General features: G+C 41.3%; 1 protein-coding gene across 3 annotated transcripts in view; it reads right to left on the reverse strand.

The window, feature by feature from the left end:
* GALK2 (galactokinase 2) overlaps positions 1-13,039 on the reverse strand; it is a 64,776-nt gene extending 51,737 nt beyond the window's left edge. For all 3 annotated transcript variants that reach the window (XM_081337289.1, XM_081337288.1, XM_081337287.1), the window contains exons 1-5: positions 12,817-13,039; positions 11,414-11,502; positions 10,608-10,731; positions 6,929-7,019; positions 3,605-3,751 (exon numbers count right to left, since the gene is read on the reverse strand). In XM_081337289.1, the coding sequence (XP_081193415.1) occupies positions 3,605-3,751; positions 6,929-7,019; positions 10,608-10,731; positions 11,414-11,502; positions 12,817-12,869 (504 nt within the window). In that variant the 5' untranslated portion in view covers positions 12,870-13,039. The remainder of the gene's footprint in view (positions 1-3,604; positions 3,752-6,928; positions 7,020-10,607; positions 10,732-11,413; positions 11,503-12,816) is intronic.
* Positions 13,040-14,797: the final 1,758 nt, after the last annotated feature.

Raw genomic sequence — 14,797 nt, forward strand, 5'->3', positions numbered from 1 at the left:
TAGCGCAGGGTTGGGGAAGGAGAGAATTTGGCACCTCTTTCAGCAACATACTTCCTTTATTATTATTATTTTAAATGTAATCGAAATAAATAGGAAGCTTTTATTTCTCTTATACTTAAAATAATAATAAGGGAAGCATGTTGCTGAAAGAGAGGTGGAACTCTCTCCTTCCCCAACCCTGCGCTATGGTGCTCTTTGTCCTTAAAACACGCCATTGTTCATTTCTCATGAGTTCAGCTACAGCCCATGTAAGTTTCTCACGATTCCTTTGCCAAATGGGTGAGCCGTTTTTCCATATCCAAAGCAGCTTCCCCTACTTCATAAGAATGTTCACGGCCCATCTCAAAAAGACCTTTTGTTCTAGTCAAATATCTTCCCATCTGTTAATTTGGGAACGAGAGGCAGTTTGGTGTAGTGGTCAAGGCACCAGGTTAGGAACTAGAAGACTGCGAGTTCTAGTCCTGCTTTAGGCACAAAGCTGACAAGGTCACCTTGGGCCAGTCACTCTCTCCTAGCCCTTGGAAGCAGGCAATGGCAAATTACTTCTGAAAAATCTTGCCAAAAAATACTGCAGGGACCAGCCCGGGCAGTTGCCAAGAATCAACACTGACTCAAAGGCATAAAATGATGATGATAACTTAGGCAGGGATACTATTCAAAAGAAAGTGTGATTTCTGGCACAAAGAAGGCTGTGTATGTCTACTTTGTCACTGAACAAGTTCTGGTCATGTGCTGCAAATCCACTTCCCACTCCAACCATTCTATAAGAGTTGGGGAGGGGGTGGGGAGAGGGGAAGAAAAACAGCAGATTGCAAAAAACCAAGTTTACACAATATTAGATCTTCATCTTGGTCAGACCAACTTCTTGAGCCATTTACTGACCCTGCCCAGAGTGTTTTTTAGACAAAACAAAAATGAACCAAGTTTCTTTTCTTTAAGATACTGTAGTGCCGGTTTATGCTGCAAGTGGTTAACTGCCTACATCTGGTTTACGATATTTTCTTTGAACTTCTTTGCATTAAAAAAAAAGTTATTCTAGGGAAACGGAGACAATTTACTGTTTGATTCCTACATCAATCAGAACGAACTCTCCTCTAAATTGTTTGACAACGTGCAAAATGTGTCGCTTAAAACAGCATCCGCATTTCACGTTTTTAACACTGCAACTGGGTTCTTTTTATATGCCACTCTTCTCTTTAATGCTCAATGCATCGGAAAACACTTGAAAATCATGTTCTTAACCTAATCGATGTACAGCCGAAATGCACTTGAACCATGAGTTGAAGTGATTTTATGATTAGAACAGAACTTTTGCACAAGATCTAGGAACCTCAAATGCATATTGAACCTCAACTATCAGAACTGAAAAGATGTTGGGAAATTTCAAGTCAATCTCTTGTGTGTTCAAGAAGAAAACAAATTACAACATTAGAAACACTTTTTTCTGTTGTGAAATAACAAACTTACAGAATAAAGACTGGGCAGATTGTTGCCTCTTTGCTACAAACAGAAATGAAGTATTTTCCAATACAAAGATATGGAAATAATTTAGCAAGCTTTGTCTGATTACAGTGTGCCAGAATACTATTCTGTGATGGTCTAAAGTTTGCAGTTCTCTTGGTAAACTAACTCCGCTAATTTTTTAAAGATGGCATTAATCTGAAACCTCAATGGCTCTACTCTGAATTCCTTCTTTAGATCATTCGTCAGAGGCTTTCCAACCTTTAACACACTATTTAACTACGACTCTTCTTCGGCCAATTAAGCAGTAGAGCTCTGAGCATAGCATAAAACCGTTGTTAACAGTCGTCGCAAAAAGGACTTTTCCATCTAGCAAAGCAATTGAAAAACCCATCCTGAAAATTCTCCCAGCCTCCACGCTGTTGCCTGACATTTAATCTTGAAAGCGCCAAGCAGAGCTCTCTGGGACTGGCATTCAGGAATGCCATGTTAATACCGAGAAGTTTCTTTCCTCACTTATCACTACGGTAGCTCTGGTGATGTAGGCACGTGGTAATGCAGCGTTTCTGGGAAAGATTAAGATTTCTTGAGGAGGTTCTTACGACATAAGCCTTAATGACAAGTGGATGTAGCCCAGGATATTACGTGACAGAATCTCCTCTTACTTAGAAAAAACAGGCCAGGATTAAGTTGGGGGAGCAGAGAACATTTGGGACAGGAAATGTGGAAGGACTCAACTCAGTACAGGTAGTCCTCAATTAGCAACGGTTTGTTTAGGGACTGTTCAAACTTATAATGGTGCTGGAAAAAGTGACATGACCATTTTTCACACTCACAATAGTTGCAGCATCCCCAGGGTCACATGATCAAAATTCAGACTCTTGGAAACTGACTCATTTTTATGACGATCGCAGAGTCCCGGGGTCACATCATCCCCTTTTGCGACCTTCTGACAAGCAAAGTCAAGGGGGAAGCCAGATAATAATAATAGAATAGAATAGAATAGAATAGAATAGAATAGAATAGAATAGAATAGAATAGAATAGAATAGAATAGAATAGAATATGGAATAGAATAGAATAGAATAGAATAGAATAGAATAGAATAGAATAGAATAGAATAGAATAGAATAGAATAGAATAGAATAGAATAGAATAGAATAGAATAGAATAGAATAGAATCTTGGAGGTCTTCTAGTCCAACCCCCCTGCTCAGGCAGGAGACCCTAAGTTACATCACCATGAACTCGGAGAGCAAAGTGGACATTGCCAACAAATTCGGAGTGCTTGGGTATGGTTAGGAGGGCACTGACTTTTGTGGCCTGCCCTATCTATGTTTCCTGGTAAAATACCTGGGAAAATCCCATAGGAGGAATACTCCACTTATACCATTTCAGACAAATGGCTGTCCAGTCTCTTCTTAAAAACTTCCAGTGTTGGAGGATTCACAGCTTCTGGAGGCAGGCTGTTCTACTGGTTAATTATTCTCACTGTCAGGAAGTTTCTCCTTAGTTCTAGGTTGCTTCTCTCCTTGATTAGTTTCTATTTAATTATTTAATTAAAGATTTAATTAACAACCGTCTTACTGGCTCAACATCTGCAGCGATTCACTTGGCAAGGAAAGTCAAAAAACGGGGCAAGAGACATTTAACAAATGTCTCACTTAGCAGCAGAAATTTTAGGCTCACCTGTGGTCGTAAAGCAAGGATTACCTGTAATCTCCTGCTCAAGTGGAAGGCTGAAGATCGCAGGAGGCCCTCAACCCTGCACAACCTGCCCAGTTGGGTTCTTCTCTCCCTTCCACCCTCCGCCCACATAAAGGCCATTACCACAGTGGGAAGAATCTAAAACATGACTAGATTGGCTGTTGAATGTTTGCTGCCTTTTTACTGACTGTTGTTTGCGTTGCATTTCGGAAGAACTCTCGAAAGGATCCAGATCATTACGGCAACCATCTCTTTTCAACGGCCCTTTGAGCCCGACCCCACAGCGCCCTCTGAAAATTTCCATCGGTCCACCCTAACTACTAATTGTGGAAAGAATTCATCGTTTACAGGGTTTGGGGTTTAAAAAAAAAACGTAAATTCGCGAGCTCGGATTTTTAACCGTCTGTTGGAGAGCGTGGACCTCTTTTCCAATCTTACCTTTGAAAGAGTCTTGCCATTTGCCGTCAGAGTCACGAGTCCCGCACAACAGACCAGGGCGCTAGAGCTTGATAAGCCGGAACTTGGAGGAATTGTGCCTTCCACAAGACAGTTAATTCCACTCGGGTTCCCCAGACTGAAGTGATCCTAACCACACAAGATAAACTGATTTCAGTGTTTCAGAAGAGCGAAAAGAGCCCTCTTCTCCAGGGGACAAGCAAATCTGCTTTTTCTACTACAGGGTGTCTTGTGACGTGCGACAAGTTTGTTTAGTAACAGTTTCAACAGCACTGAAAAAAAAGTGACGTACGACTGCTCTTCACACTGACAATTGTTGCAGCATCCCCCTGATTAAAATCTGGACGCGTGGTGACTGACTCACATTTGTGACGATCGCAGTGTCCCGGGGGTCACGTGATCCCCTTTTGCGACCTTCTGACATGCAAAGTCAATGGGGAAGCCAGATTCACTTAACAACCGTGTTACTAACTTAACAGCTGCAAGTGATTGACTTAACAACCAGGGCAAGAAAAGTCGCAAAATGGGAAAAAACTCACTTAATGATTTTCTCACTTAGCAACCTAAACTTTGGGCTCAGGACTGCCAGTATGTCTATGTATGTATGTATGCACGTACACACAGACACAAAAGTTTTCATGGCTTCCTGGGCAGGACATGCATAGCAGTTTGGACCCGTTTTCAGAGAACGAGGCAGGCCCAGAATATAATTGAGTTAGATTCCTTAAAACAAGCAAGGGTTACATCATTAGATAATTCGTACTGCTCTGCCGGGAATTGACGTGTGTTTCTGATGCCTAAGAGAAGTATATCAGATTTTTATTTTCATTACCATTGCAGATGGAATGGAACCAATAGCTGTTTTAGCCTGGATGCGGATTTCGTTTTAAAAAGAAATTTCGAGGAAATTTTCTCAGCTTTCCTGAAAAATCACATGCAACTTGCATGCTGCTCTTTCCCGTTTTCCATTCATCCACCTGATTTTTGTTCCCAGTGTGACTTAGGTCATTTAAATATGAATTGTCAAATTAAGTAGAAAAATGTGTTACACTCAGCATCCAGACAAAATGCAGCATAAAACCTGCCTCAAGAGCGGCTTATGCTAGTGGCTAGATGCCTAGACACAATCAGCAACCTCCATGTATTTCCTGAACATAGCTTTTGGAGAACATTGTAATGGGGTGAGGGGACCCTGAACAATAAAATCAACTGTAGGTCTGAACCCAGAGAGAATAATTAATAATAGTTAGAAAACAGATATGCATTTTTATAACAAAAGACCAAGATAAACCACCGAGGTAAACCTGATTGCAAATTGCAGGATGAGCAAAAATCGTATATATTTCCTTTGTATTAATTGTCCATAACCATTGTCCCCCCCATTTCCCTTTTTATATTATCTTGTCCTTGATGAACTAAACAAGAGATGTGCATGAACTTAAGATCTTCCTTTTTATGCTTTTTTTAAAAATGCTGAGCCTTTTTTGGGTCATAGTGACTAGAAGAGCAATGTCTTTTATATCTCTATTTCTATCTGGAGGCTTATTAGTTGGAGGGTATCTTTGGGTGGCTGAGAGCTGCATTTGCTTAGAGTACGAAAGAAGGCTAAGGTGTTTGTGAATTTTTATTGAGGTTTGGAGGGGTTTCTTACTTTTAGAAAACACATTACGGGTTTTACATTTGTTTCCATGTGGAAACAAAGCAGCAAAACCATGATGCCAACCTCCAAGCTTCCACGATGGCCTGCCAACGGCTGTTATCTCAATCTGTCCTCCTCTGCTTTAAATTTATTTATTTATTTATTTATTTTATTTTAATTCCATTTATATCCCGCCCTTCTCCGAAGACTCAGGGCGGCTTACAAGCTTAGCAGTAGCCTTCATTCTATGTATATGCCTGCTTATTAGGGCTTTCACACCCCCTCCAAGCGGCATTATTACAAAGTCAGCTTAATTGCCCCCAACAATCTGGGTCCTCATTTTACCTACCTAAATGGATTATTAAATTAAATGGATTCTGGGAGTTGAAGTCCACATGTCTTAAAAGTTGCCCCTGTTCTACGTTTGTCGAAAGTACCCTGGTTCAAAGTAGAGAGTTTTCTAGTTAAAAGTTTTATATATCTGAGGGAATTTGAACTTTCAAAATTCTCAGCAATGATCACCCAGGCTAAGAGTTCTGGGAGTTCAAGCTACTCCTCTGGAGGGCACAGAGTGTCCTCAGGGCCGGGGAATTCTGGGAGCTGAAGTCCACACATCTTAAAGGTAGTGAGGTTTCAAACATTGTGGGGAAACCTGGGGAGGCCCAATCTATTCATTGTCTTTAAACTCTACTAAGCTGAACCTCTGAATTCCAAAGCTTTATGTTCACTGCTGACAAAGTGGGCTGTTTCTAGATCCATTTGGCATTCCTGATGGCATCTGGTACCACAACTTACGTTTTGCATATGCTTATGTTACTAAGAAAAACTGGCAATGTGCAGAAAGTCTGTTTTAGAAAGGCTGAGTCCCCTTCAACCCTCTTGACATACTTCCAGTATTAGACAACAAGATTCCTGCAACACCCACAGAAGACAGTTGAAGTTAAACACATTCTGCGCACTACCGTAAACTGCCCACAAAAAAAATCAAAACAAAAAAAAAACTCCTTTTAGGCACACAAACTACTTGTTGTGAAGCCACCTCTGACAATTTCCCAAGAGAGAGAAATCCATCAGATTCTTAACCAGAAATGGATTCCTTTGAAGATGGATCAAACTTTCACATTTATTACGGTCTTTATATGGAGGGAGAACAAAGTCTCTGACTCAAAATTGAAGGCTTTTCTTTTCTTTTGTTTTATTTGTGAAGCTGGCCAGGATGTTTCTTTCCAGCGGATAATGTGCTTAGTTTAATGTAAGCAGATTGTGCCACGGGATTCTGTCTTAAGATTTTAAAAATAATTTTGTATAGAGGAATTGTGAAAAGCAGCCCTGAAATCTCCAAGAGGCCACTTGCCAACTTTTAAAAGCGTAGATCACCCCAAAAAAAGAAAGAGCTACAATTTATAATACTAAACATTACACGTTATCTATTAAATAGTTCCTATCAATAAATGCAAAGTTAATGTAGAAACTTAGTACACATGGTACGTGCTCTCTGCATATATATATATATATATATATATATATATATATATATATATATATATATATATATATTAAAAAACAGCATGTATTTAACATACTGCATGTATTAGAACATTGATGTTTTGCTTTCCATTTTGCTGAAAATGTCAAAGGGGGAAGGATGCAAACTGAAGTCACTTCACCTGTATTCCTTTGAACCCACAGAGGAAATAGTTGTGCCATAAAGGTTTTGTTTGCTTTATTTGGATGTTTTTGGCATCTGTGCTGAAATCCCTGGAAAATAAACAGAGAAAAGCAAAAATTGTTTCAGAATAGGGTTTACTATAACACTCATTCTCGGCTACACATAAAGCACTCATACGAAAATACTGCCACCTGCCGGTAAAGAAAATTGGTCTCTTTTTCTCTCTTGGCCACAACTGCTGCTAAGTGAGACAATTTCTGCTGCTAAGTGAGACAATTCTTAAGTGAATCTTCCCCATTTCTACGACCTTCCTTACTACAGTTGTTAGTGAATCACTGCAGTCGTTAAGTCAATTACCCAGCTGTTAAAGTGAATCTGGCTTCCCCATTGACTTTGCTTGTCAGAAGGATGCAAAAGGGGATCACGCGATCCCGGGACGCTGCAGCTGTCGTAAATAGGAGTCAGTGGCCAAATGTCTGAATTTGGATCACGTGATTATAGGGATGCTGCAATGGGTCGTGGGGGGGAAAAAGGTCACTTTTTTCAGTGCTGCTGTAGCTTCAAATGGTCACTAAACGAACTGTTGTAAGTTGGGGACTACCAGTATATGTACATTCCTAACTAAATATTGAGAAATTAAGCCTTTCCCGAGAGAAATTTAAATGAGGGCAAACTGGGGTATCCTCTTGATGGTTCCCAGAACCCTCCTAGAACAGTAGGTCCAAAAATGTTGGACCCTTTTATTTTTCTGTTTGGCTTTAAGGCATAAATCAGGTGCCTTAAGGCTGGGGTCCCCAACCCCCGGTCCATGGACCGGTACTGGGCCACGACGTGCTAGCAACTGGTCCGCACAAACAAGCAAAGCCCCATCTGCGGGATGCAGGCAGCACACAAAACCACGCCCTCTCCGGTCCGTGGAAAAACCTCTCTCCATGGATCCGGTCCCTGGTGCCCCAAAGGTTGGGGATCTCTGCCTTAAGGCATAATTCAGGTGCCTCATGCTTTGCACTGGCACCAGAAGCCTACTTATACCCCATAAGACTCCCGGAACCGATTCCCCCATTCAATTTTGAAAACAGCACAGCAGGTTAAACCAGAGCAGCTGATGGTGAACCTGAAATGTAATCTAGTTGTTTTTTTAAAAAAAAAACAAAAACAAACAAACTCCCAGAAAGATTATTATCTCTCTTTGTTGTACAATTTTATGTAAAGGACAATCTTCCACGATCAGGAGGTAAAAATTGTGAAAATGGTATTGAAACAAAAATTATAACCTGAATTCATGTTTAAGACAGATTTTGGCTGATAGATGGCTGTGGAGGTTTTTTTTTTCATTGGCTTGGCTTGGCTTTTTAATTTGATGTCCTCTGAATTTGTGGGGTCTCACAAATCAACTCAGGCTAACCGCTTCCTTAGTTCACTTCTCCGGCCAGTGAATCTCTCAAAAAGGATGGCAAGCTATGGTTCAAGGAAGGATGCATTTCCAGCTATGGTTCAGCTCAGTTAATGCGAATTAACTATTGCAACATGAGTGTAAATGGGATAAACATCCCAACTGAACACTCCCATCTAAATACTTGGGATTTCAATTTGGAACAAGCATTGGGTAATTTCTTTCCTGCCCGTATGAGAGATTAACCAGGAAAGTATGGAAACCAATGTCTGCTCTACCAACCCATGTTCCCCATTCCTGTTCTTTCCTTTCTTCTTACTACCAGAGGAAAAGCCAAAAAGAGCCAGTTTTCATTTTAATCGTCCTAGGGTGCCTTTCTACTATAAAATACGGGTGATGAGATTTGAAGATACCACGCCAGGCAGCTGCTAGAAGACCCACAGGCTGTGCAGCACACAAGAGGATCCACACATTTACACTAAGCCAAGAATGTCTGCTTTGGTTTGGGCTTAAAATGTGGTGGGAAAGAAGCCATTGTGATTTGTCAGCCATGGTTTATGTGATCGGCTGTGCTTTATTCAAACAAACCCCACAACTTAGCACAATGTATGAATTCCATGTATCAGCAAGGCATTAAAGGTAGGTCCTCAACTTATGAACGCAACTGAGCCTAAAATTTCTGTTGGTAAACAAGACTGCTGTTAAGTCATTTTTGCCCCATTTTACGCCCATTCTTGCCGCCATTGTTAAGTGAACTACTGCAGTTGTTAAGTTAGTAACACGGTTGTTAAGTGAATCTGGCTTCCCCCATTGACTTTGCTTGTCAGGAGGTCGCAAAAGGGGATCACATGACCCCAGGACGCTGCGACCGTCATAAATGTGAGTCAGTTGTCAAGCATCTCAATGTAAGTCACATGACCACGGAGATGCTGCAACAGTCATAAGTGTGAAAAACGGCTGTAAGTCACTTTTTTTCACATTGTAACTTTGAATCGTCACTAAACGAACTGTTATAAGTTGAGGACTACCTGTATTCCACTTCTTCCTTTCTGACAAAGTCTGTGAATAAAGATAAGCACAAAAGCGATGTCACCCTTGATTGCAGAGCACTGTTTCAAGAGTTATTTTTTTACTGTAGAAACTTAACTTTCCAGTCTGCCGTTTCCCTTTGTTGCCTCCTCATAAATAAACACAGATCTTGTTTCCTCCACGGATTTTTCTCCTTTACCAGCTCAAAAAAACCCCAAACGTTAAACAAGATGTGGATAATTACATGGGTATCACTGTTCCTTTTGCAACAGATTGTTACCATTTAAGCTTGCAGGCCCCTGGAATCTTTTGCAAGCCTCTCGGACCAAAAGCAAAGCTGGCTTCTAAAGTTGGCTCATTTCGTTTGGATGTCCATTTTTACAAAATTGCCAAGTGAAGTAGTGTGGAACTGGGAGAAAGCGATACAGGCAAGAGGAAGCAAGGGACAATTGCTTGCAAGGAAAACATAAGAGTTACAATCTTTCTGCCTCCCCCCCCCTCTCCTGCAATGTTTGTCTTCAAAACATTGTTGACTCTTGTGACAATGCAGTTTTCTCAGCAAGCCGTGGTTTGTATGGCTGTCTTCGTAAAGGTGAGATATAGAGACTTGCCCAAGACCTGGCATCTGGTTTGGGGCCTCAGGTGGGACCAGAACACTCATCTGTGAGACAAGTCTTAAGTGAATTTTCCCCATTTTACGACCTTTCATGCCACAGTCCTTAAGTGGATCACTGCAGTTGTTAAGTTAGTAACACGGTTGTTAAGTGAATCTAGGCTTCCCATTGACTTTGCTTGTCAGAAGGTCAAAAAAGGGTATCACATGATCCCAGGAAACTGCAACCGTCATAAATATGAGTCATTTGCTAAGCGAATTTTGATCATGTGACCATGGGGATGCTGCAATGGTCATGTGAAAAATGTCTTTTTTTTTAATGCCGTTGTAACTTTGAACAGTCACCAGACGAACTTTTGTAAGTCAAGGATTACCTGTATTAGACTACAGCTACCATGTTGGCTGAAGAGTTTGGAGAGAGCTGGAGGATAACACATATACATACTACCAGGTGCAAGACGTTGGTTGATAGCTCAAATGTTGAATGGTTTAATTCTGAGCAGCATCTAATGGATTCTGCTATGAAATCTGCTCAGTTTTCACTTTTTTAAAATTGCATGTCTACAGGTAAAGACTGCCATTGTTTAGTTGCTGTGAAACATGTATAACAACAATAATAATCAGTAAAAAAATGGCACTTACAAGTATGAGGGATCTGTATTAGCTAAATTGAGGACTGGGCTATTTAGAGGTTCAGCTGCTATAAGTATGTCTTGGTCTATGGCCATCGGGAGCACAGCATAGCCACAGTAATCTATATGTTCACCTATAAAAAAAAACAACCCAGAAAATTAAGTGATCTCACATAGCACCCAAATACCCCCTTTTTGATTTTACTGCATTCTGCTTGGGATGGTTTATGCCGCCAAAGATTCTAGGACATAGAGGTTACATCTCGGTTTATAGGACTGGCCTTCACTAGGCTGAAGCAACTTGATAGAATGCGCAATATACAACATAAAATTAAAATGACCATGGCAAAAGCATTAACAGAAAGATCAAAAATAATCAGAGCAAACCTAATCAGTTTGTAATAAGAATAAACATAAGATTAATATATGAGTAATAGCACAGGCAACAACAGCTCTCTATTGTAGAGTTCTGTGTTGAATTGTTTCTGGGATGTTAAGTGATATCACAAGTCTTAATTCTAAGGGGAAACTGCTCCACAGCACTGGAGCTGTCAGAAAAATAATATTTTTTGGCTTTCTTCCCCTCACTTCATATAAATGGGGTATAGTATATCCAAAAACTTCTCCTGGGAAGAATGTACTGAACAGGTTAATTCAAGCAGGACGTGGCAGTCCTGCAGACACCTTAGTGCCACACCTTACTGCCTAACAAACAAATATAGGCTGTTTAAAGTGAAAAATTCTGGCTGCCACCTGATTCGACTGCTCAAATGTTAACAAAATAATGCATTTTTAAAATATATATATATACTATACCTATTAAGTTGACTCGCCCTGGTGCTCGAACATAAAATGTGGGTGTTGTTTTAAATTTAGATATGAACATCTGTTTCAGCTTCAGCAGTCTGGAAAGGAGCAGCAGTACAAATTTGTCACAAATACAGATGTCAAGGGATATATTTCAAAGTCTTCAACCAATTTGACATGAGCAGGCACTAGGTTTGCAGGCTAATGCAGTTTGAATATTCATAGGTCATATACTTCACTCCACTAATCCCAGTAGAGTTATTGAAAGTAATAGTAAACAATCTTTACGTAGGACACAAGCCTATGAAGGGTTATGTAGTTTTGTCTTATATGATCCTAGCCTATTGCTGGTTACTTAAAAATATCATGGCTTGCTGTTGAGTGAACCACAGCAATTTGGCAGAACAAACTCTGCATGCAGTTGAACCCAAATCCAAACCCACTAGGAGATATTCCAGATGATGGGACAGACTTACATGTTTGTTATCAGATACATTCATGTTACTATTCAATCATGCTGAATGTGGCTCTTTAATAAAACTTTGTGCCTACTAATAATGATAAACAAACCAAAACAGCTGCCATTTCAAATTTGCATTCTTCTGTTCAATAAACTTCGTTGGTCAGTTTATGTTTTATTCCCACAATTATCATGTAAAGTACATTGGCCTAAATCAAGATACTCTTCGGCTCTAGGTCACCAAGTGAACATCCCTGGCTGAGTAGGGTTGAACTTGGACCACCAATTTTAGTCCAAAACCGTAACCCTATCTTTACCCAATGTGGCACCTGTGGCCATTCCAGTGGTTTATGAGTTATAATCCAACCCATAGGATATCAGGCTGGGGAAAGTTATCTTAATAACACATCACTACCTAGTGATCTTTATTCAACTTACATGCTTGTAAGATCCAATTTGCAGGGGATGGACAGAAATATTCCAGAGCCTGGGACGCTGAATTATTAAGGATCCTGTTGCTAAATGACCAAGAATCTTATTTTGCATGTTTCTATTGTTTTTGTGTTTAAAAATGTTTTTTTTAGTATTTTAAGTGTAACATATTTTTTGAATTGTAAACTGGCCAGAATAATTGACTGAAATGGGCGGCTATAGAAATTGAATGGATGGATGGATGGATGAATGAATGCCTATTTTCTTTGGTTCCTTGAAAAAATAATAGGAAGCAGACTGAGTAAAGCACCCGGAACTGCCCCTGTAATCTGGGAGATTACAGATCCTCCAATCTCATGCACCTCGACCTGGGAGCAAGCAACTTGGGGCACTGGCTACTCTCCGGAAAATCACGCACAACTCATTGCAAAGCGTTTCAAGGAAGAAGGTCCTTCGCTTAGCCTTCTGCCCTGACCGCTGGCGCTCGGAGGCGGAAGGGGGCGAGAGTCCGACCACGCACCTCGGTTCTTCCAACAGCTGGAGCGAAAGGACGGGGGGCGCGTCGGCAGCCATTCTTTCCCCCCCACCACGATTACTGCACGCGCGGGGCAAGGTCGCTGCTGCGGGGTTTTGTTCCTTCTGCAACCGGCCAAACCCCGGGACACGTTCGCTTCCAGCTCCGCTCACTGCAGCTGTTTCCTCCTCGTATTCCCCGCCCAGAGGCGCCGGGGATGGCAAAGAGGGCGAAGCTGCTGTGAACGACCGTGCCCTTCCTCCGCTGCAGATGCGGAACTGGCGAAATTCACACGAAAGATCCAGGAAGAATTGAAGAGCCGCGTCTCTCCACCGAGGAGAGTTAACCTATTCCCGGGAAGACTTCTGTAACTTGCAAATATCCATTTTCAGAATTAAAAAAGAGTGCCCCTCCCCATCACCCATGGAGAAAGTTGGAGAGTTTGGGCTGTTTTAGTCTTGCAGCCGCTTTTTCAATTCACACGTTTTGTTTTAAAGGCGTAAACTTTCCCAACGAAAAGTGGAGGATTACAGCATCGTTGAAGGGAGGTGTCTGTAGCTCAAGACAGGCGATGCTTTTTAATCAAATGTGTTAAATCAGAAAAAGGGGTACGGTATCAGACTTCTGTAAAAGTTGGAAAGCAGCTTGGAGGTAACACTTAGTCCAGTGTTTTGCAAACTTGGCACAGTGGCTGTGAAATCCTGGGAGTTGAAGTCCACCCATCTGGAAGTTGCCAGGTTTGAAAAACACTGATCTAGTTCTCAAAAATAGTTTGGACAGCCATTTGACCAAGACAATACAATTGAACGAGAGTTGGGAATAGAAGACCTCTGGAACCTCTCCCAGCCCAATGTAATCCATGGAGTACAGGGATTCATTACTGTATTGTATCTATATGCCAAGTGTGTGTATATTGTGCTAAATTAGGGCTTGGCAGTGTGAAAGACACACAACTGGCTTTATATACTGTGCAAGCTCTATAGACAGCTTATAACCTCTAGCCAGATTCAAAGTGAGGCCAAGTCAACTTGTAAAACCTGCATTTGATAGGCTTTCGCTGGTCTGTACTGTAGCCATTGAAACATACTTCCCTAACTTGGCTGGGGGGGGGAGTTGAAATCCACATATCTTCCAAGTTGTGGAGGTTAAGAAATGCCGGTCGAGGGTTACACTTGTATTCGAGTGGCCCTATAGTTGCGCCTGCTGTTTTAATTGAAAAGGGTGGCAACTCCTCATATTTAGAAAGTTCCTTTCTCCTGTTTCCTTGATCAGCTGATGATTTATGGACAGCTTACTCATGATGCAAGGGGCACTGATGATGTTAGCTAGTTGGGTCATGAAACGTCTGCAAGAAAAGAACTCCTCATTTCAACCCTGAGCTACAAATATTCTCCTTTAAACTTGACCGAGTCTGCGTCTGCCCTTCGGGGGTTCGTCACAGGCTCCTCTCCGGCTGCTAAAAAGCCGCACAGCCGCCGCAGGGCGAGTGCAAGGCTCCCCTCCGCAGCCCTCTTAGCATCACCCGGCAGTTTGGCACCCGGCATCTCCCCAGTGCATCGGGGGGGGGGGGGGGAGGGATGTGGTGGAAAGACCCGAAGCCTTATCGAAAGCACCCGAGCTGTAAAAAGGTTAAAGCTTTTTGGATTAAAATCTGGTGGAATATGCAAAAGATATTTAAGAAAAGGATAAAGTTTTGTCCGCAATTGTTTTTACTGGGCATTATTACTGATACTACTGTTGTGGACACTAAGTTGATGTTGAATTTAATTACGGCAGCAAGACTTTTAGTAGGGCAATACTGGAAGAAGGAAGAACTGCCGACTATAGAAGAATGGACTTTAAAAGTTTCCAACCTGGCGGAAATGGCAAAGATTTCAGCGTACTTGAAAGACCATTCGCAACAGAGATACACTGTGGAATGGAAAAAATGGATTGATTATGTTCAGAATAAATATGGGACTAAAAAGTTTCATCTAGCATTTGAATA

The sequence above is a fragment of the Vipera berus genome, assembly GCF_964194415.1.
Source record: "Vipera berus genome assembly, chromosome: 12".
Lineage (NCBI taxonomy): Eukaryota > Metazoa > Chordata > Lepidosauria > Squamata > Viperidae > Vipera > Vipera berus.